This window comes from Aquarana catesbeiana, linkage group LG02 (assembly GCF_042186555.1).
Source record: "Aquarana catesbeiana isolate 2022-GZ linkage group LG02, ASM4218655v1, whole genome shotgun sequence".
Taxonomy (NCBI): domain Eukaryota; kingdom Metazoa; phylum Chordata; class Amphibia; order Anura; family Ranidae; genus Aquarana; species Aquarana catesbeiana.
In genome coordinates this window covers 551,363,227-551,387,380 of record NC_133325.1, presented here as the reverse complement: position 1 = coordinate 551,387,380, position 24,154 = coordinate 551,363,227, and the positions used below count along the sequence as shown (strand labels likewise).

The window sequence follows — 24,154 nt, the reverse complement described above, 5'->3', positions numbered from 1 at the left end:
GTGTTTTGGTGCTTTTTGCAGAAAACACGGTTTCCTATGGTACATGTTCATGTCTGTGCTTTTTTCAGCCTCTGCGTTTTTTGGAAAGGGTCAGGCACTTTTATAAACAGTGCTTTTGTTGATTCAATAGACTAAAATGGAGAAGCTGCAGAAAAGCATGTAGTGTGTTTTCACCACGATTATACTGCGATTTGTGTTTTTTAATCCACCCAACATCAAAATTGGCCAAAAAAAAAATGCATACTACATCAATAAAAGTGTGGAAAAATGTGTCAAACGTGTGGCAAAAAATGCGAAATGCACCGCAAAAAGCACTGCAGAAACAGGTCAAAAGCAAACTGCATAGGTGTGAACCAAGCCTTAGGCCATTAGCATTTTTGAGCTTCAGCGTCTAGGAGCAGAAAAATTTTTGGAGCGCGTTTAAGGCCGAAATAAACACTGAACGTTGCTAAAATACTCCTAAAAACGCTAATAAAAAAACACTCCTTACAGTTTTTTTTCTTCATGTACTAAAAAAAAGCGCTAATAAAATGCTAAAGCTCCTAAAACGCTACTACAAGCCATCACAAAAACGCTATTATCAGCATTTTTGAACCAACGCTTTTTTTCTAGCATTTTTTGAGCTTATAAAAAACGCTAGTGTACATGGAGCCTAAAGGAGTGGGCATACTGAAATTTATGGAAGTGCCACCTACTTAAAGCACTGAGAGATTCCAGTCCCGAGGAGTAGAATGAATGCAGGAGGTATAGAGGTGAATATAGGGAGAATAGTTTTTTAAATTTGGTGGTGTCCCAAATAACGCGGCGGGAGGGGGCCCTCTTGCGTCGCCGATAAAAGTGATCTTGCGGTGAATACGCCGCAGAGACCACTATTATCGGAAACCAAACCGTCAGCCGAAAAAGAAGATACCAGGGTTATGGCAGCTAGCTGCTGCCATAACAACAATATTCCTCTTCAAATTATCGGCGTGCAGCGGTCCGGAAGTGGTTATTGGGATAATAATGAAGCTGCTTTGCTGGTGATACTGATGGAGTTATTGCAAACGAATTTTCAAAGGTTTTTTTTTCCTAGCGATAGCAAGAATAATATTATTATGCTTGTTATTATTTTATTTATTTTTTTTTTGGTGCAAGTTACCACAACACCATTATCCCGTAGTTTTTAAAGATTAAAGATACAACTACAAATACTTTCAAAAGAGCCAACTTCCCTAAACTACGAACCTTGTTAGAAGGCATGAATTGGGATAAAATCTTAGGAACAAAGAACATGGAGGAGAGATGGGTTTGCTTTAAGAGCATATTATATGAAGGCATTAGCCAATGCATCCCATAGGACAGTGATGGCGAACCTTGGCACCCCAGATGTTTTGGAACTACATTTCCCATGATGCTCATGCACTCTTCAGTGTAGTTGAGCTTCATGGGAAATGTAGTTCCAAAACATCTGGGGTGCCAAGGTTCGCCATCACTGCCATAGGATAATAAATTTAAAAGCGCAAATAAAAGTCCTGGATGGCTTAACTCCAATGTAAAAATGCATATAAAAGCAAAAGGAGAAGACCTTCAAAAAAATACAAGGTTGAGGGATCATCAGCATTCAGACTTTAAAGAATGCAACAAGAAATGTAAGGGTGCGATTAGGGCGGCTAAGATAGAACACGAAAAACACATAGCAGAGGAGAGCAAAAAAAAAAATGCCAAGAAATTCTTTAAGTATGTAAACAGTAAAAAAGGAGGACAGACCATATTGGCCCCATAAAGAATGAGGAAGGACATCTGGTTACAAAGGATGGGGAGATGGCAAAGGTATTGAATTTATTCTTCTCCTCAGTCTTCACGAGGGAATCGGGGGGCTTCAGTAATCAAAACTGTAGTGTTTATCCTTATGACACATCAAAGGAAACACCTCCATGGTTAATAGAGGACAGAATTAAAATTAGACTTGGGAAACTTAACATTAATAAATCACCGGGACCAGATGGCTTGCAACCGAGAGTACTTAGGGAACTCAGTCAAGTAATTGCCAGACCATTGTTCCTAATTTTTACTGACAGTCTACTGACTGGAATGGTACCAGCTGATTGGAGAAAAGCCAATGTGGCACTAATATTAAAAAAGGGCCCAAAATACATTCCTGGGAATTACAGACCAGTTAGCCTAACATCAATAGTATGCAAACTCATGGAGGGGATGATTAGGGACTATATACAAGATTTTAGTAACAAGAGATGCGACGAATTGCACAAATACCGTCCAATATCGTTGTTGAACACAGACCTCAAGATCTTTACCAAGATTTTAGCCAATCGTCTGATAGCGTTTGTTTCCAAGTTAGTTCACTATGACCAAGTTGGTTTCGTCCCAACTAGAGACGACACAAATAGGGCCTTGAACCTTATGCACTTGGCCCAGTCCAGGAAAACTCAGATGTTGCTGATTTCAGCTGACGCGGAGAAAGCCTTTGACAGGGTCAACTGGCTTTTTATGAAACGCACTTTGGGATACCTGGGCCTGGGACCCCATATGTGTCAATGGATAGAGGCAATCTATTCCCACCCCTCAGCAGCAGTCCGGGCCAATGAAGCAATCTCCTCTCCCTTCTTTCTGAGCAATGGGACGAGGCAGGTTTGCCTGTTATCGCCCTTGATATTAATATTGGTACTAGAACCCCTGCTGGTAAACATTAGGGAAAATCAGAATATTAAAGGCATTGGCGCAGGCAACGCACATCACAAAGTTGCGGCGTACACCGATGATTTATTATTCTTTTTTTACAAGCCCCGAGACTTCTATCCCCAATTTATTGCAAGCTCTTAGAACGTACTCTACCCTAATTATAAAATTAATGTGCACAAATCAGAAGCCTTGAACATAAATTTACCTGAAGTGACCCTCAGGAACATACAACAGAATTTCCCATTCGCATGGGCCCGCCACAAAATCAAATATCTGGGCGTATATCTAACTCCCTTATTGTCTGAGGTTTTTCAGGCAAATTTTTACCCCTGGCTCACTTCCTTACGCCTAGATCTTCAACGTTGGCACAAGAATTCTTTCTCCTGGCTTGGTAGGAATAGTATTTTAAAGATGACGGTCCTGCCAAAATTATTGTTCCTCCAAATGTTACCAATAGCAATCCCAAGCCACTTCCTTCGCTCGGTCCGTGGGGAGTCTTTGAATTTCCTATGGGGCTACAAATCTAAAAGACTATCCCATCGCACCCTGTCCTCATCAAAAGACAGGGGTGGTATAGGTTTCCCAGACCCATTTAAATATTACTATGCGGTCCATCTGACGAGAGCCCTAGACTGGACCAAACATGCCTCAGAGAAGGAGCGGGTGGGGGTGGAACAGGCAATGTCCCTCTTCCCGCTGTCCACTTTGTTGTGGCAAACTTCTACCTTGCCGGTACCTCTAAAACCCCACCCATTGATTGGAACTACATTAGTGGTAGTAGCAAAATCGGAATGCGTCACAATGACCCCCCACACCCCCTCACCTTTGTCACCGGTTATTAGAGCCCAGGAGTTTCCTTCTAGTTTATCGGGAGGAGGTTCAGGAATTTCCTCTCGTCCAACAGATATAGACTTCAAGACTTTCTTCAAGTGGACTGATGGTGCACTATAGAGGAAATCCAAGCAATGCTGTCGCCCCCGCTGGACAGATGGCAAGCGACACAGATTAGACACTTTCTCACTGCCTCACATTTTGTGCCCTCCGCTAGCTACTCCACACCTGAATTTGAGAGGTTATATCTAGAACCTGCCCCTCTCCGCCATCTACTGTCCTTAATGTACAGGATGCTGATTGAGCCCCAAGACAGCTACATACCTCCCTTTCTACTGAAGTGGGAAAACTACCTGAATCGGGCTTTATCAAAGGACCAGAGAGAACGCATTTTGTTTTTTGCTCACCATTCCTCAATCGCAAGTAGGTTTCAAGAGGTGGAGATTAAGTTGCTGACCCGCTGCTATAGAGTACCCACTCTCCTACATAAGATCTATCCTTCAGTTCCCTCTTCCTGCTGGCGATGTCAACAATCTGACGGTACACTACTGCACGTATTCTGGACATGCCCTTGGGTCCGCCCCTTCTGGAACAATATCAGACAGGTGATTTTCAGACTGACAGACATTTCACTGGCAGATGACCCCGCGCTGTGCTTACTCCACCTCACTCCGATGTCAAGGCGTCGTTATAAAAAGTCCCTAATGATACATCTCCTTAATGGTGCTAAAATATGTATCCCGCAAAAGTGGAAAAGTGTGGAACCCCCCAACGATTGGTCAATGGATAGCTGTGGTGAATGAAATTAACCAGATAGAACAATTGACGGCCGCATTACATCGAAAAGAGGAAAAATTCAATAAAACCTGGTACTACTGGCACGAGTTCCGGTTCTCTCAAGATTATAACACCTCTGTGACCCCCTCGGTAGAGTAATTGTAACCATGCATGATTCACGATTCCATAACCACCTGCTTTTACAACCAACTCCCCCCCCCCTTTTTTTTTTCCCCTCTTCCCCTAACTCTACTCCCTCCTCTTCTTATTTCATATGATCCTGTTCTCTCCACTTATCCTTATCTTTCTGCCATCTTCTCTCCGTGACAAAGAGCTTCTTCGTCATGCTTGAAAAATTGTTTGGGTACACCTGACTTGTGGCAATAAAGTCTTATTTTATTTTAATGTTTCTGTACTCATTCCCATATAGGGTTGATGGAGCCATACGAACAACCACCGATTTGTTAGGCTCTTATTAAGGGTTGCTATATTTTTATTGCTGTACTCATTACCCCATTTTTTAATGTACAAACGTATGTTGTTGGACTTTTTTGCCCTGTCTGTTGTGCTCAATAAAAACTTTTAAATAAAAAAAAAAAGAAAGATTTTAGTAACAAGAAAGGTATCATTAGCAGTAATCAGCATGGATTCATGAATAATCATTCTTGCCAAACCAATCTTTTAACCTTCTATGAGGAGGTGAGTTGCCATCTAGATAAAAGGAAGGCCCGTAGACGTGGTGTATCTGGATTTTGCAAAAGCATTTGACACAGCTCCCCATAAACGTTTCCTTTACATAATAAGGTTCCGCTGGCATAGACCATAGGGTGAGTACATGCATTGAAAACTGGCTACAAGGGCGAGTTTAGAGGGTGGTGATAAATGGAGAGTACTCAGAATGGTTGGGGGGAGGGGGGGGGTAGTGGGGTGCCCCCCAGGGTTCTGTTCTGGGACCAATCCTATTTATTTTGTTTATAAACTATGTGGAGGATGGTGTAAACAGTTTAATCTCTGTATTTGCGGATGATATGAAGCTAAGCAGGGCAATAACTTCTCCGCAGGATGTGGAAACCTTGCAAAAAGATCTTAACACATTAATGGGGTGGGCAACTACATGGCAAATGAGGTTTAATGTAGAAAAATGTAAAATAATGCATTTGGGTGGCAAAAATATGAACGCAATCTATACACTGGGGGGAGAATTTCTGGGGGAATCTAGGATGGAAAAGGACCTGGTGGTCCTAGTAGATGATAGGGTCAGCAATGGCATGCAATGCCAAGCTGCTGCTAACAAAGCAAACAGAATATTGGCATGCATTAAAAAGGCGATCAACTCCAGAGATAAAACGATAATTCTCCCGCTCTACAAGACTCTGGTCCAGCCGCACCTAGAGTATGCTGTCCAGTTCTGGGCACCAGTCCTCAGGAAGGATGTACTGGAAATGGAGCGAGTACAAAGAAGGGCAACTAAGCTAATAAAGGGTCTGAAGGATATTAGTTATGAGGAAAGGTTGTGAACACTGAACTTATTCTCTCTGGAGAAGAAACACTTGAGAGGGGATGATTTCAATTTACAAATACTGTACTGGTGACCCCACAATAGGGATAAAACTTTTTTGCGGAAGGGAGTTTAACAAGACATGTGGCCACTCATTAAAATTAGAAGAAAAGAGGTTTAAACTTAGACTATGTAGAGGGTTCTTTACTGTAAGAGCGGCAAGGATGTGGAATTCCCTTCCAGAGGCGGTGGTCTCACCGGGGGGGAATTGATAGTATCAAAAAACTATTAGATAAGCACCTGAACGACCACAACATACAATGTAATACTGACATATAATCACACACATAGGTTGGACTTGTGTCTTTTTTCAACCTCACCTACTATGTAACAATGTTGATGTCCCTTATTAATTTTACATTGTATTTTTTTAAAATGTAACTGATTACTCCCAAAAACTGTCATCTGAAGTAAAACACATAGCCAAGTATTATTCTCCACAATTTTTTTATTGTGCATTAAAAAAAGACAACAAATAAAATTAGACATGCTATCTGCCAATAGAACGTAACCAAAAAGTGCATTCTATGCATCCAAAAATATAGAAAATATACCAAATCAAATCATTATTCAACCAAAAAATAAAATAAAAGCCTCATGCATGTGTCCTGCTTCTTAACATAGGGGGTCAACAATGCAAAGAATTGGTGAAAGCAGGGGTCTGTCATCTGGAGATAATTCTGAAAATCATCTGGATTATTCTCCTGGAGCTCCCGCAGCAAAGGCATATGACATAATTGGTCACGATTAATAAAGCAACCAATTTTTGGTCCAAGAAATCCTCCTCCTCTGGTTCCTGGACTGGAATTGGGTCAAAGCAATAACTCCAAGGCCAATAATAAATAACAGGTTATCTCCTCCGATTCTGCAACATGGCTGGTTGACGAACAGCCGTTCAGAAATAAACTGAAAAGCGTAAAATGAAAAGCGTGCAATGAAAAGTGCAAATCAACATTCACCAAACTTCTACTAACACAAAATTAGCAGAAGGAGCCCAAAGGATGGCGCTAAAGAGCTGAAAAACCACATAGTGCGTCACTACGTTCGTGTTTGTTGGCCAACAATTGTGTGCCGTTTGTATGAAAGACAAGTTTGGGGCCAACGCCCCCTTTGGACAAAAGTCCGAGGTTTTGTCTGCGGAAAATCCGATCGTGTGTACGAGGCTTAAGGAGGAGATTTCCTAAAACTGGTGCGCACAGAATCTGGTGTAGCAGTACCCAATCAGCTTCTAGGTTTTATTGTCATGGCTTGATTGAACAAGCTGAAGTTAGAAGCTGATTGGTTATATTGCACAGTTGCACCAGATATTCTGTACACCAGCTTTTGTAAATCTCGCTTACTGGGCACTTAAACCCCCCTCCTGCCCAGACCAATTTTCAGCTTTCAGCACTGTCACTCTTTGAATAACAATTGCACGGTCATACAACACTGTACCCAAATGAAATTTTTATCATTTTTTTCACACAAATAGAGCTTTCTTTTGGTGGCATTTATTCACCACTGGAGTTTTTATTTTTTTCTAAACAAAAGACGGAAAATTTTGAAAAAAAAAAAAAAAAAAAAGATCATGTTTTATAGTTTGTTATAAAATTTTGCAAAAAGGTCATTTTTCTCCTTCATTGATATGCGCTGATGAAGCGGCACTGATGGGGACAGATAAGGAGGTACTGATGGGAACAGATAAGGCAGCACTGATGGCCACTAATAAGTGGCACTGGTAGATAACACTGATGGGCAGCACTGTTGATGAGGCACTGATTGGTGACATTAATAGGCGGCACTGTGGGCAGATAGGTGACGCTGGTGCTCACTGATAGGCAGCACAGATGAGCTGGTGGCTGCTCTCCTTGATCTGGACTGTATCCCTCTGACAGCTGCCAGTGATTGGCCTTTTTTTTTTTCCTTTTAAATAGCCGATTACCGGCTCCGTTTACATCACATGATCAGCTGTCACTGGCTGACAGCTGATCATTCCGATCTGCGCACGTCCAGCAGGGGGCGCGCAGGCCGCTTGAGCACGGGAGGACGTCTATTGACACCCTCCCGGCAAAGTAGGTCCGCGCTGTAGCTGTAATTCGGCTATAGCGTGGGTCTGAATCGGTTAACCTCCCTGGTGGTATGATTATTTTGGATTTTAGGTGCTGAAAGCGGTACAATTATTTTGCATGGAAATTTGGCGTTTTATATTGTAGACCTGTAATTCTTAACAATAACACACTTAAATCTGTCCAAACAAGAGTCTAGTAGATATCCCGGGTATGATGAAGTTTGAAACACAAAAACATAAAATTATAATATAATAAATAAATATAAATAATAAAAAAAAATAATATGATAATAAAATAAATTCCCCACGATTCACTATTGCTCAATTCTGCAAGTGTTCTAATTTACTATCGTTGTTTTTTAGCTGGTCTAAAGCCACTTTTGATGTAAAAGGACACTTTTTGGTTGCTATGGACAATCTCAAGTTTCCAGGCAGAAAGAACAGTATATATAAAACTGCATGCAGGGCATGGGAAAAAGCACTGGGGATAAAAGGGATGTGAAATAATTTCATACAGTACTGTAATCACTGTATGTGTTATGGTTTGTACATTTTTTTGAATTTGCCGCCAGGGTCCGTCCCCGTGCGTCGTGACGCTCACAGGGAACGGAGCCTGGCACAGAGAGGCTTCGGAGGAGACAGAGCCCGCAGACACAGCGGGGAACATCGCAGGATCCTGGGGACAAGGTAAGTAAAGCCGCACCAGGATCCTGCAATGTAATCCCGAGTGTGGCTCGGGGTTACCGCTAATGGTGCTGAAATTTAACCCTGAGCCACACTCGGGAATACCGTCAGGGAGGCTACTGAAGAAGTCCAGCCTGAGCTCGTTTGGCTGGGCTTCTCCTATGGGTCTCCTTTGCACTCCTGTGACCTGTTTTCAGCAGAGAGCCGACTGAATTCCACTCTCTGCTGATGTCACTGGAATCAATCTAGGCACCACAACAATTGGACTGATGCTGCATCCACCTAGGCAAATTCGATTATGGAAAAAAAAAAAAAAAAAAAAAAAAAAAAAAAAAAACACCCCACACACACACCATACTATCCTTTTAAGCCTTTTTGTGACACTTACAAGTTAAAATCAGTATTTTTTTGCTAGAAAATTACTTGGAACCCCCAAAAGTAATATATATATATATATATATATATATATATATATATATATATATATATATATATCACACACACACTTTTTTTTTTTTTTTTTTAGCAGAGACCATAGAGAATAAAATGGCGGTTGTTGCAATATTTTATGTCACACTGTATTTGTGCAGCTGTATTTCAAAAGCAAATTTTTTGGAAAACAATACACTTCGATGAAAGAATTAAAAAAACAGTAAAGTTAGCCCAATTTTTTTGTATAATGCGAAAGTTGATCTAATGCCAAAAAAACACGATCTAATTTTAGCCAGAATCGTTCAGTTCTATGTGGGTGTAAAGCAATTCAAATGTCGATACCATGCAAACAAATGAAATTAAAAAGAAAAGTGCTTATTTTTTTATATTAGCTTGTTTGGTTTTTTTTGCTTTCCCTGACGTTTAAAAATATTTGCTTTTTTTTTTTTGAACTTTTAAAGCATGAATCCACTGTATACTTTGCATCCCCTTGACAACCCAGTTGTCAGGGAATTCCCTGCCTCAGCAGAGACTAATAAAACCCACCGTATGATGAAGCAGCAGCAAAACGAAGCCAAATAACATGAACCCCGAGATCATTCCCACACATGTGTGCCCGCCACCTTCTCAGGGGATCTATACTAATAAAAAGACAACTAGGACGGCTGTAAGATGTGGCGGATGATCTCCTCCGGCCCTTTTTCTTCCAGCAGTCGATGTCCTTCTGCAACCAATGGCTACGTGTTTTATTGGACCGCCGTGTAATTGTATAGACAATGACCTGCGCCCATACATCGAGCCATGCATGAATTAGCATAAAGAATCTTCCTGACGTCAGAGCGGAGGTGTGAGCACCGGGGGGAAACTGACATCACTGCAGCCTCTGCCGGCTGGTCCTCCAGGTGGAGCCGCTCTATCCCGAGCCTTTTTGTCGTTGATCCTCCGTCTGTGACCTCTGACCTCGACGGGGAGGCCTGCGCTGCCTGGGGTGGGGGGGGCTGCGATGTGAATGTGACCGGGGTGGTGAGAGGGGAGGGCCGCCGGTGAAGGTGGTGATGACAGGAGCAGACATGTATGGATGCGTGTATACTGGGTGAGAAACATTAGGCAGCTTTGTGCTTTCATCATGTACCAGTGCACGTACGCAGCATCCTATCCAGATGTTTGTATGGACACACAGACACAATGCATTCTTCCTCTATGGACCCATCACCAGAGACACTGAGCCTCCTCCATACACAGCTGCTGGCCTTTCCTATACATCTATTTATCCCATCTGCATCATTGTCCTGGCCATATCAGCAGTGAGATGCTGAAAAGAAATACAGTGACAAACAAGCACATGCACCCAGGATGTAAATGGCAATGGAGGCTTTTAGTTCAGGAATGCATTAAGTGTTATTGATGAGTGATCAGTGTTTTTTTTTTTTTTCCCCCCTTCATGGGCAGATGTTTATCATGTAGCCCTGTTTGGCCTCGCTGGATCCAGGTCATCAAGCAAAGAGATGATACTCCTAGCCGGGATCTGTAGACCCTGAACCCGCAAAGAAGAATCCTCACCCATGGCCACATCACGGTAAACTTCACTTTTGAATAGCAGCCGGGGTGGTAGGCAGTGTGGTTTTCTACACCAGTGCAGGCCATTTAGAGGGGAACTCCGGGAATGATCATTTTTAAAGATTATTTTTAAAACTTTCCATCTATTAAATCTTCTGCCCTTGTTGTTTCAACTTTTTAGATAGTAAAACATTTTTTTTTTTTTTTTCTGCCAGTAAATACCCTATACAGCCCACTTCCTGTTTCTTGTCTGACAAAAAGCCTAGGCTTATGACATCATGCACAGCTCTCTCTCTAACTTTCGTGAGAGTTTGCGAGGGAGGGGTGAGTCATAAGAGGGGCAATGGAAGCTGCAGAGCTGGAGGTGTGTGTGTGTGTCTGTGTAAATCCAGGAAGTGAACAGGCAGCAGCTTCATCTGCCCACAGTTAAAATTGTCGTCTGCGGACTGGTCGGTAAGTAGGCTTGGAACTTTTCCTTGGATTTATCCTTGGCCTTGTTTATATCTATTTTCCCTCTAATGCTACTGCAATGGCCAGTCATAGGTGGGGGTGGTGGACCCATTTTTTGCAACAATGTTATATTTAGTGTTGTCACCTCGTCCCTTTACAACCAAACATATATGAATTACACAGGTTCTGTGGCTGGTTAAGGTGGCAATTAAACTCACTTGGTGCCTTATCTGCATTAAATTAACCTCAACCTGTGTAATTCATATGTGTTCTGGTTTAAAGGGATGAGGTGGCAACCCTAGTTATATTGGTCAAGTAACGCGCTGACACCTTTGCAGCCATTGTGCAATTTGCTGGGTGCTCAGTGTGCACCTGTACCTTTTTAAGAAGGGGTGGGCTCCCTTCAGTCCATCTGCCCTCCACCTACTCATCAGAATACATGTGCCTCCACTGTGGAGTTACTCATCAGTCAGTGTCAGTGATAGGAACTACAGATACTAGGATGCCTTGGCGGGGCCTGTAGCTTACGCATGTACAGTAAAACCTTGATTTGAGAGCAACTTGGTTTGAGAGCATTTTGCAAGACAAGCAAAATTTTTTAATAAATTTTGACTTGATATACAAGCGAAGTCTAGATAAGTAGCGTCATGCCACAACTGAGTGTAAAAGAGCAACTCAAATGGTTGATTAAAACGGGAACATCTAAGTATGCAGACATCCGGGGTAAAGATGTCCACATAGATCGTCCTCCTCCATCGCCATCAATGTCATCCCTTCCACGCTGCGCTCCACGAGCGCTTCAAGCCTCGCTTTCAGATCGCTCTACTGCAGGGTAGTCTTCCCGGTCATGATTGAAAATTGACAGCGGTGAGAACCGGTGGTGCAGAGGATGATCTATGTGGACAGCTTAACCCCAGATGCATGCATACTTAGATGTGTCAATTTTAATCATCAACCATGTGAGTTGCTAAATGTTGTACATGTAATCATATTGCTCCAATTATAGGCGCCTTTCTTCTTATTTACACTCTGTAGCTCCTGCTGGATTTTGCTTCTAATCCCATTGTGGAGGCTTCCATTTGTGCATGGACATTTTTGGTTACACAACCTATCACATTGCTATAATCTTTTTACATGGACCATAAACTGAAGGATTTATAAATAAATGGTTTTGGAACGAATAATTGGAGTTTCCATTATCTCTGGGGAAATACACAAGTACTTTGAATTACAAGCATGTTTCTGGAATGAATTATGCTTGTAATCCAAGGTTTTACTGTATTTGCAAATGTGTGCAGGCTAAACCCCTGTTTTTAATGCATATTGTTAGACAGGTTGATTCGGTTGTCCTATCCTTGGCCTTGTTTATGTTAAAATGGATGCAGCCAGACTCAATGGAGGGAGGTTTCTGCAGCAGCATATTTGGCAGGTACAGAATCATAGTATATATATAAAATAGTATGCAAATTGGTTGGAGGGAAGCTTCAGAATAGCAAAGATGTTTTTATTACAAATTATGTGATCAGACTGCAGTTCCTCTTTAAAGGGTAAGTTCACCTTTACAGAAAAATCTCTAAGGTGAACTTGCACAGGGCCCCCTCCTCACCCCCCGGAGCTTAATCTCCCAAATGTACCCCATCAGGAGGGATGTTTAGGAGCATTCTAATTGGTCGGCGTCGTCACATGGGCTGCGCCAACAAATCGGAACCCCCGTAGCCCGTCTTCTCAGCGGGGAAGAAAAAGCGTGAATGCCGAGGGGATGTCTAAGCCCCGGAGCTATGAGGTGGCTATAGCAGGGCTCAGAATGGGAGATCGCTGCGCTGCAGGTCAGCGGGACTAGGTGGGATGAGGAGGGGGTCCTGTGTAAGTTCACCTTACAGATTTTTCTGTAAAGGTGAACTTACACTTTAAACTTACATTGGTCCATCTTGGTTACACCTAAAACTGGGAATGCACAGATCGAAATTTGGCTGCTTTTGCAGGAACCAACTGAATCTTGATCTGTGTAACCCTCTGTTCAATAAAAGTGATCGTTAGACCAGCTTCTGTCAAACAGTTCTGCTGGAAAACCAGCCACTGCAGCCCTGATCAGTAGAAGAGTCCCAGCTGTCACAATACGATAGTGCAGTGGGGGGAGATCCGTGCATCCACATCACTTGTGTGGATGTGGGAATCTGTGAGGTTTTTTCAGCCCACTGGTGTGTGTTCCCAGCCTAAAGTTGAACTCATTCCCCCAATCAACAAAAAAACATTATTTTTAATTCTCATGCTGCTAGTAAATAGATCGGAAAGTATATCATATTTGCTTGTTTTACATTTTGTTTTGTGTTTCCTTTTTTTTTTTTTTTTTTTTTACATTTCTGCAGTTACTTCCTGGTTTCTTGCCTAGGCAAATTATCTGATACATCCCAGGAGTCTTCAGGAGGGGAGGAGGAGTTTTCTCAGCTTAGCACATTCTCCTGCATGAGCCTTGAGCTAAGGGAAGATGGATTCCAGGAAGCAAATGCTACATGAATCCTTTGCCCTTACTCAAGATAGCCACGGCTGGGGGGTTGTTTTTAAAGTGATTTCTCAACAAAATAAAGCATGGAGACATAGATGGATGGGCAAGTTTGCTTTGAACATTAAATATTAACTTGTGTTTTTGGTTTGTGATGCTCAGATGCAGTCAAGTTCTGCTTTAAGTACAGTGGCTTAGTGGTTAGCAGGGATGAGCTCCAGTGTGTTCACATCCCAGTCATGTCCCTGTACTGGGCCAAAAATAAGCGGTCAAGGCATTCCCCATCACGCAGTTGTATGTACATATGCCTCTTTAATATGTGGGGGCGGGAATGCCCCAGCTGCAGATAATTGGCCCAGTACTTTGACAGCTTCCTGACAGGTCTACTCCCATGTGTTTGCAATAGCATTCAAACATGCAGGTAGGTTAAGGAGTAACTCCACTTTTGTTGAGAAAAATAAAACATTCCCCTCTGGGTGATCTTTGTACATTGCAGAGATTTTTAACAAACTTTGTTGCAGATTCTTACCTTTTTGTTATTCTGAAGAAATAGCTGTTTGTTGTGTCCATATGCAGAGTGAATCTGTATGGGAGTGCTTTTATGATTATCAATCGGCTGTACCTCCAGGGCTCTAATGGGGAAAGCTGCAGGGTCTGCATCCCTTTACACTTTTCCCTTTTGGAGTATCCTAACTAAAAATGTAGATTTTTGTTGTAGGGGATGCCTAAAATCTAACTTAGTGCAGACATCTGGGAAAATCATTAAGTCACACAAGCAGGAAATGATAATTCTGGGGGGCGTTCTATACATCATCTGTGTACAGAACATCTCCAGGTTGCCACATTGCATTGCCTTTTACAGAAAAATACAGCTCTGCAGATTAAAAAGGAAAGGTAATTTTTAATTCTATTCAATTACAATATGACTTGTGTAGCAATTGTATAAGTGCTGAAGTGCAGTCTCCTGCAGTAGTGTGTGTGTGTGTGTGTGTGGGGGGGGGTGTTTCTGTGTTAGTTGTATCAGGTGCTTTCCTTGTGGAGCCTCACCACTGATCTTGTCTTCTACCAGCTGTCAGCAGGGGATCTCAGCCCCCCCCCCCCTCCCACTGCAGTGATCGGAGCAGTGGAAGACAGCTCCGACAGGCCATGGAAGCGCCGAGTGGCGCTCAGCTGATCTGTGCTGCTTTTCTCTTCTCCCGGGTGTCAGCGAGGGATCTTGGCCCCCCTCCCTCTGCAGTGCTTGGAGCGGTGGAAGATGGCTCAGGTGGGCCATGGAAGCACCGAGCGGCCCTGTAAGGGGGTATTTGTGAGGTTTTATTGCAGGGGCACACCCCTTTTGCGTTGTGTAGTCCTGTGGTGGAGGGAATTCTGGCATTATGCAGCCACTTTACTATGTTCACACTGGGGATTCCTGACAGGCAGGGAGGGAGAGGGGGAGAGAAGATAGCGCATTGCAGGGCAAGCCCTACCCCAAAAATAATCCCTACTATGTTTTTTTTTCGTTGCCAAAATTTAATATAATACCTGGGCTTATTTTTGGGGAAACACGGTATATATGTGTGTTATTTATTCCCACACAAGTGGAGTTACCCTTTAAATGCTAAGTTCACTGTTTATTTTTTGTTTAAAAAAATAGTAAATGCATATGTTTTTTCAAGTAAAAAAAGTAGTTAACTCCCCCCCCCCCCCCCCCCCCCCAGGAGCCTGCATAGCATTGCACCGGCACAGTTATGCCATGTGGGGTTAGCTTCTTCACCGCCCCCCCCCGTATTATTTTCTTTTTGCACCCCCTTTTTCACGCCCTATGAGCACTATAACCCTGACAAAGTCTATTTTTAGATGAAACATGTAGGGTTTTTTCTTTGAGGATTGTTTTGCGGGGAATTTTTCTTTTGGATTGTGGGTTTTTTCACGCCTTTTGTGGGGGTATACACCTGGGATTAATGATGGATGAATGGTGATAGTTCCAGAGATTGCAAGTACAGGTAGTTCAAGATCAGAAAAACTGCAGAAATACCTTTTTAGAGACCCAGCAAGTTTTGCTTTGGGGCCAGCTACAGTTCCTTTGAAAGCCTGTTACCTCTGTCAGACAGTATAGCTTTCTCAAAGCAGATATAGATAGTCAGTCTGTGTTTGAGGGCCAGCTGCATTAAAAACAGAAAGGGCTAAGAATCGTAGATGCAGCCAGCAAGAATTGCAAGCAATTATTTGGCAGTATTCAGATTAACTGATTATCCGGTATCCTTATATAGAGTAGACCAATGACCACAGTTTTAATCTCTCATTTCTCATTTCACTTAAAGGTGTCCCCTTTAAGTGAAAAAATAAAAATAGTTAAATATATATTCTCACACTTTTTCATTTATTTTATATACTGAACAATAAAGGTTACGTTTTAGACCAATTGGTCACGGTGCGGTGGGTCACGCACCCTCGGTTTTGTATGAAACAAACTATAAGTGCAGTTAGCTGCACAGATACCACTTACACCTGGCATCTCCTGTTACTTTCCTAAAACAAAGGCTCCAACAGTACCAAGGCCATTTGAAGTTATAATTTCAGGCACGTAGTCCTTGAATTTTGATTTGCTGTATACTGGTCAAGGTAAATATGGCCTGAATGTATTACTTGCAAATAACCACATGCAGATCATTGGACGACACCTTACAATGGCAATGCAAGCATGCTGATTTTATGTCATAACTAGATAGGTAGCAATCATTTCACAATTTCAGCCATTTGAAAAGCCACCTGCAATGTATTTTTGACACCGACAGTTCTAGTTGTTCTTAATTTACTTATTATTATTATTATTATTATTATTATTATTATTTTGTGTGGTTGGGTGGAGAATAAGACATTGCCGATTCTACTCTAGGCTACAAGATGGAACAGTTGTTAATGGCTTCTGACAGCAGGAAGGACAGGTCACACATTTTTTTTCCATAGGAGGCGGTATAACATTTCACACCAGCCTTCCTTCGTTCTTCCCTCCCCTTTTTAAAATGCTAATAATATGTTTAAATACAATCTTTCTATTTCACTATATATCTTATTTTAGACTCGGTTATGTCATCAGTGGGACATTGCGGGACTCTGCTTCTCCATGCATTGCAAGTGGATCGTGACTGGTGGGAGGGGCCCGCAGGGTGTTGTACATAGCTTCCTGAAAACATCACACCACCCTGTCTCAGAACTCCTCTCAAGAGCCCTCAGCCCCGATGCAAGCAGTAGGCCAGCTCTTGATTGGTGGATGTCTGTCTGGATGAGTGGGCATTTCTAGGCAGATTGCGTTTGCATGCAGATTGTTCTAGGTAACTCCCACCTGTCATGCTCAGCCTCTATGGTTGAGAAAAACTTAAATCCAATGAATGAACAATGCAGGCCAAAGGCAGTAGGGCTGGAGAGGAAAAGCAATAGATGATGTCCTATAGCCATGGAATAAGGTGGACTCTGAATTCCTGCAGCTTCTAGTGCATACTGTGGGAAACTCAGTGTGTAGTAAAATCAGTATTCAATTTAAGTACAGGAGAGTAGCTTGTACAGATGTGTAGGACTAAGGTAAGGTTGGAGTTCAGCTTTAAATGGAACATGGCATACTTTAAAATTCCATGAGTCTGAGACGTGTTTTATATTTCTGAAATTATATGGGAATCAGTTGGTATTTTGGACAGTATCAGAAGTTAAAATAAGTAAGGGTGCAAATAGAAATCCTTCATAAGTAAACTTGCACAGTTAAAGTTTGTTAGGACTTAATATTCAAATTCTCATATAAGCCTAATTTTGGCTGTCTCTGTAAGCATTTAATAACAATACAGACTTTTGGATCACCCCTCTTATTAAATATACCAATATAATGACTTCCACTTATGATCAGCTTCTTAAGAATTACATTTGAGGCTATATACTTGTGTATAAGAATAATTTTAAAATATCTGTGTACATTAAATTAAATGGTATTTTGACCTTGAGAATGCACAGGTAAGTAGGTAAATTACCGGAAGTCTAACTTGGCAATACTAAAAGTATGTTTGTGTTTTTGTTCTTCTTTTTGTCCATATACACCAAAAACTTCTTTAGAATCCTTTCACATGGCAGGCAGTTGATCTACATTTTTACTACCCCTGACCACCCACCTACAAGCGAACACGGTGGTGCTTGCATGGGCACACCTACTGCCACCACAATGTGGGAACATACCAAGTTTTGACAAGTGACACTGTCTGCATCTACCATCAGTGGTACTCTCCCTTTTAAGTAAATGGGACAGGGCCTGACAAATTGCCTTGAATCTAGGAGCCAGCTAAAAATGAGCCAGTTTTTTTTTAACCACTTGCCAACTGGTTACTTTCATCCTCTTTCTGCCCAGGCCAATTTTGAGCTTTCAGCACTGTCACACTTTAACCACTTGCTTACTGGGGACTTAAACCCCCCTCCTGTCCAGACCAATTTTCAGCTTTTAGCGCTGTCGCACTTTGAATGACAATTGCGCGGTCATACAACACTGTACCCAAATGACATTTTTATCATTTTTTTCCCACAAATAGAGCTTTCTTTTGATGGTATTTCATCTCCTCTGTGGTTTTTAGTTTTTGTTAAAAAAAATTGAAAAAGACAATTTAAAAAAAAAAAAAAATTATATTTTTTTTATATTTTGTTATAAAATTTTGCAAACAGGTAATTTTTCTCCTTCGTTGATGTACGCTGATGAGGCGGCACTGATGGGTGGCAGTCATTGGCACTGATTGGCACTTGTGGGCATTGATAGGTGGCACGTGTGGGCATTGATAGGTGGCACTGCTGGGCACTGGCAGGTGGCAATGACAGCAGGCACAGATGAGGCATATATGCCTCCTTCCTCTTCGGGACCAATGTTCCTTTGACATAAGCTGGTGATCGGCTTTTTTTTTTCCTCCTCACGCTGTCAGCGTGAGGAGAAAACGAAACCGATCACCGAGCTTTTGTTTACATCATGTGATCAGCTGTCGGCTGACAGCTGATCACATAGTAAGGGGCCGGGACCGGCCCCTTACTCGGATCTGTGATCATCCGAGTCTCCGTGACTCGGTGATCACAGCGCGCACACCGTGCGCCTTGCAGGGTGCGCGTGGTGCGCATGCACAGGGGAGGACGTCCCATGACAGCCTCCCGGAAATTGAGGTCCGCGCTGTAGCCGTCATTCGGCTATGGCCCGGACCTCAAGTGGTTAAAAGAATTGTGTAGTCATGCAGCACTGTACCCATATGAAATTTCTATACTCAGTCGGGACCTGTCTGAGGTGGAACCAAGGCGCTCGGGGGTGTCTGGTTCAGAGCCTTTGCTGAGCCTGTTCAGTGATGCAGGTTCCTGCCCCGAGGTGAGGCTGAGAGTCTTCTGGACAGATCGTCCTGGACCCGCACCCAGTGCTCCTGTAGGAGGAGCTTCCGGAGCAGGAGGCTCAAGTGTACACCACCATGGTGTCACTTCCTGCCAGGTGCTCCAGTTCACCCCTGTCAGCTCCGCACAACTGCCCTTCCTACTTTCCTACAGCCCTGCACCTCCCCCTAACCCGCTGTTCACAGTCCCGCCCTTCTCCTTTTAACTTGCCCTCTCCATCCCCCGGCCTCATACACACATGAAGCACAGTGACGCCTGCCTTCCGGCCACCCGCCCGGCGCTGGCAGGGCTGCAGTCTGTTCCGCAACACCTATTCAGTGACTCCAGTTGTGCCCAGCTGCCTCCCATGCTACCCACTGGGGCTGACAAATGGCCAGGTGCCAGGGAGCAATTTTTAGCTGCGATGGCAATCTGGCGCCTGAGATTTGGCAAGCCAAATGCTTCACTCCCAGTTGAGGTTCAGTCCCACAATGCAAAATCGCCATTTGGCAGTAGGGAAAAAAAAAGAAAAAGGAATTGGGTGGCAGCATCCTTTCTAGGTCCTCTGAAAACCGATGTATTATGGATCATTTTTTTTGGAGGGGGTTGCAGTAGATACTGATGCTAGTGTGAATGGAGCTTTATTAACATAAGGGGTACATGACCTTGTCTTTTAAATCATGCTACATTTTAAAATTTAATTTGTTAAATGTTTGCATTCTGATTATGGACTTATGCCGCGTACACACGGTCGGACTTTTCGTCTACAAAAGTCCGACAGCCTGTCCGACAGACTTCCGGCGGACTTTCGGCGGACTTGCAGCAGACTTTCTAACGAACGGACTTGCCTACACACGACCACACAAAAGTCCGACGGATTCGTACGTGATGACGTACACCGGACTAAAATAAGGAAGTTCATAGCCAGTAGCCAATAGCTGCCCTAGCATGGGTTTTTGTCCGTCGGACTAGCACACAGACGAGCGGATTTCGGGGTCCGTCGTAGTTACGACGTAAAGATTTGAAGCATGTTTCAAATCTAAAGTCCGTCGGATTTGAGGCTGAAAAAGTCTGCTGAAAGTCCGGAGAAGCCCACACACGATCGGATTACCAGCCAGCTTTAGTCCGTCGGCGTCCGTTGGACTTTTGTAGACGAAAAGTCCGACCGTGTGTACGCGGCATTAGAGTCATGTATACAGCAATCTCATACAATATTATGCAATCTATGTCGCTCCAAGAAATTTAAAACTAAAATGGTTTTGTATGTTTGTTACAGAGGAAACCTAATGCACTGATATCATGGGAAGCTGCTGCAGTTGTCGAGAAGGACTCCCAGACAATCACCCTACCAAGTTTAAAGTAAGATACAGTGGTATATATAGTAGATTGCAATTTTAGGGTTCTAACTGAATGCATATAGATTGGTCAAATAGTTCAGTATATGAGTTTACTTTTCTTTGATTAGTTTGGTCACTACTTGGCCACGGCACCATTTTAAAATGCTTCTTGGTGGGGTTTGTGGCCTGTAGCAGCATGTGGTGATATGCACACTCTAGGAACTCTGTTTTACTTGTGTCCTATACTGCTGAATCTGCTTTCTGAGCAGCAAACTTTTACCCATATAGTTTGGAGTTTTTCCTTATTTTGAAAAGGACTGCCTGATTCCCCAGAGGGAGATTCTAAGCTATACAGATTTAGGCACCAAGACAATAATGGAGGCAGACCCCGTCTCAGATGGCGAACTGCTCTTTCTGGTTTCGTAGTATACACAAACTGCCATGAAAAAGGTGCTAGAGGCTATTTCTCTTGAGCAGCTTAGAAGACTAACTTCCTCCCTTACACCGGAACTGTACCAAATACAACTGCAGGCTGTCATGCAAAGATAATCTGGAAAACGGACTACAATGAGGTAATCTCCAGGACTGCCAGAGAAAGTGGCGATATCAGATCCTAAAGGATTTCTTGAAACACCCCTGATTGCCATATCCAGCATAAAGAAGTTCTTTCCCACTTTTGCGTTGGCCACCACCACCCAGTGCCCTCTTAGAAAATTCAAAGCCAAACTACCAATCTTCTTACAAGGGAAACTGGTAAAATTCTGTTTAAAAACAACATATTCTATTCCAAAATTGATGTATATCCTGCAGTCTTTATTGAACGGCAAGCTCACTGCACCAATTTTTTAGAATAACTTTGTATCCTCTTATCTAAAATACACCATGCTTCAGCACAGGTATGTGTTATTAAAGAAGACCGGTTCTTCTTTGCTCAGCCTGATGGAATGCATCAGTGGCGTGACCATTTGCTGTGAAGAATCAGCTTGAGGCCATTACGTTGAGTACTTCTCTTTTCTACTACCTCATTTTCATGGAGACATCATCCTTTTGTATGATGCTAACTATTTTTTTTCAGGGTCATCATCCGATATTTTCTTTTGGTTGATAATATTGATACCGCATTTTTTTTTCCAGGCCATAGCTATGGATATTTTGGCTCTCAACAGCATAAAAAGGATACATTTTTGGGTATGTTTGGGGATATTCGGGATGGGATGGTTCAGTGGAGCTATTGTTGGGTTGATCGGGATCCAGTATCCAATGACTCTGCGAGCGAGGTGGAAGATTTTCTTCCACTACCCCCTAATTTTCGGGCATTCCCACTAGACGTGGATCATAGTGCCAAGCATGTGGCAACCCCTGAAGCATAATGGGGAGGAGGAGGGATATATGGCTGCTAGCCTTGTGGGGACTAGGTACCATCTAGTGATGACCTTAAGGTTAGCTTCTATTAGAGAGGAGTTAGAGATTCCCTTAAATGATCTGGAGAAAGACAAGTGCCAATCCTCCAGTTCCCATTCGTTTTGAAGATCCTTCTCCCATGCCTCCATGCATTGAAGTTTAGAAGTTTGCCTAGCTAGTGACAAATAGATTATGGAGCGGTCTCCTTTTTGCTCTATGACCTCCCCACACCATCTCTCATATTCCGTGAACGCCGGAGGATTAGGTTTGGTCTTCCATAGTGTGTAAAAAGTGTGCGATTTGATGGAATCTAAATTGTTCTGAGCTGGGAAGTTCCAGTTTATTTTCACAATGTTTGAGTAAGAAAAGAAGTGTTTGATTTGGTACATGCCCTTATCTAGCCACCATTTGAATGATTTGATGTCCATGCCAGGAATAAATTGGGGATTATGAAAAATGTGAGCTAGAGGTTGGATTTCAGAGACCAGAGAGGGAAGGTTTTGCATAGTATCCCACAAGAAAAGCGAATGAGATGGAGTTGGGGACATTATAGGGGGTCTATTCTTCAGGGGGCACCACAGAAGGAACATCGGATTGAACCTTTCATCACTTGTTCCACAACCGGTGTGGTGTTTCTATTGCAATTCCCGGGCTGTAGTATGTGGGCAGGACCAAACGCACCATGCAAATCTGTCTTGGGGAGCATATTACCAACATTAAAAATGGATTCAGATATCATTCAGTCTCTAAACACTATGCCAACCCTCATAACAAGAATCCGGCCAATACCTTGTTCATAGGGATTGATAAATTTAGTGCTCATTGCAGGGGTAGCTCCTTAGTCAGGGAACTGTCCAGATTGAAAATGGCCTGTATACACAGGGTACGATGCTACACTCTGTACGGCTTAAATGTTGATGTTGACGTCAATGCGTTCATCGACAATGCTTGAGGTTACAGCATATTATTTGTGAAGTACACTATATGTGAACCTGTTTTGAGTTCCCAGCTGTTTATATTCCTTTGATCTATTGGCCTTTTTTCATAGGACAATTTTAGGGTGAAGGATTTGGGGGTTTGACCATATTGCTCTCTTGCAGTTTCTGGGTGATGCTACATTGTGGACATTTTGGGTAATTTTTCTTCATTTTATCACATGAGCTGGTCAACTATGACTTTTTGGTGGTATAGTATATCACCACTGACCGTTCTACGTTTTCAACTATTGAACCATAGTGTGTTCCTAATACTCATGGTGGCTCTTTGATTAAGTGCCATCATGTGTTGCCACTTGACTCTAGGGGATCCCTTTTATGGTGATTCTTACTGCTGATTGGGTCATTGAGTATTAGGGCCCTACATGGCCCAACATTCCCCTGGTACGACCATAGGTTGCCATTGTAGATTAATTGTAGATATTTTGATTTAAAATTAAAATACCGTATTTATCGGCGTATAACACGCGTCGGCGTATAACACACACCCCAAGTTTAGGAGGGAATTTTAAGGAAAAAAAACTTACATTTAAATGGCCATCAATGCAGCCTTGTCAGTGCAGCTTTGCCCCAGTGCAGCCTTGTCAGTGCAGCTTTGCCCCAGTGCAGTTTTGCCCCAGTGGCCAGTGCAGCCTTGCCCCCAGTGTCCATTACATGCTTGCCTTGGACAGATCGCCACCGACATACACAAAGTGTGTAGTTTTAAATATGGTGCCGCGGAGTTCGGAGGAACTCGGTGACTGAGCGGAGCCGAGATACACATAGCTGAGTGTACTCGGCTCTTCTCGTTGCCGCTCAGTCCCGCCCTATGATGGACATAACATAGGTCCAATGGCGGGACTGGGCGTGACTGTGAGTGGCGCCGGAAAGAGCCGAGAGCACTCGGCTATGTGTATCTCAGCTCCGCCCAGTCACTGTGATCTCGGCTGCGCTCGTTCAGCTCCGCCGAGTCCCTCCGAACTCCGCGACGCCATATTTAAAACTACATGCTATGTGAATATTGGCGACGATCGCTCCGATAGATCACAATTAGCGGGGATCGGCGTATAGCATATAAGGGGAAAACAGTGTGTGTTATACGCCGATAAATACGGTATTCATTGTATTTTTCTCTCTCTCTCCTTCTTCCTTTTTTTTTATATCGTATGTATGTATATTTGAATATATATCTCTATCTCTCACACAGTGGGGATGGAAAGTATTCAGACCCCCTTAAATTTTTCACTCTTTGTTATATTGCAGCCATTTGCTAAAATCATTTTAAGTTCATTTTTTTTCCTCAGTAATGTACACACAGCACCCCATATTGACAGAAAAACACAAAATTGAAAATTTTGCAGATTTATTAAAAAAGAAAAACTGAAATATCACATGGTCCTAAGTATTCAGACCCTTTGCTGTGACACTCATATATTTAACTCAGATGCTGTCCATTTCTTCTGATTATCCTTGAGATGGTTCTACACCTTCACTTGAGACCAGCTGTGTTTGATTATACTGATTGGACTTGATTAGGAAAGCCACACACCTGTCTATATAAGACCTTACAGC

At 42.8% G+C, this 24,154-nt stretch overlaps 1 protein-coding gene across 1 annotated transcript in view; it reads left to right on the top strand.

Moving 5' to 3' along the window:
• Positions 1-9,985: 9,985 nt before the first annotated feature.
• Positions 9,986-24,154, top strand: part of FRS3 (fibroblast growth factor receptor substrate 3) — an 88,261-nt gene continuing 74,092 nt past the window's right edge. Inside the window, exons 1-3 of the mRNA XM_073615927.1 lie at positions 9,986-10,101; positions 10,458-10,584; positions 20,147-20,229. Of these exons, the coding sequence (XP_073472028.1) occupies positions 20,170-20,229 (60 nt within the window). The 5' untranslated portion in view covers positions 9,986-10,101; positions 10,458-10,584; positions 20,147-20,169. The remainder of the gene's footprint in view (positions 10,102-10,457; positions 10,585-20,146; positions 20,230-24,154) is intronic.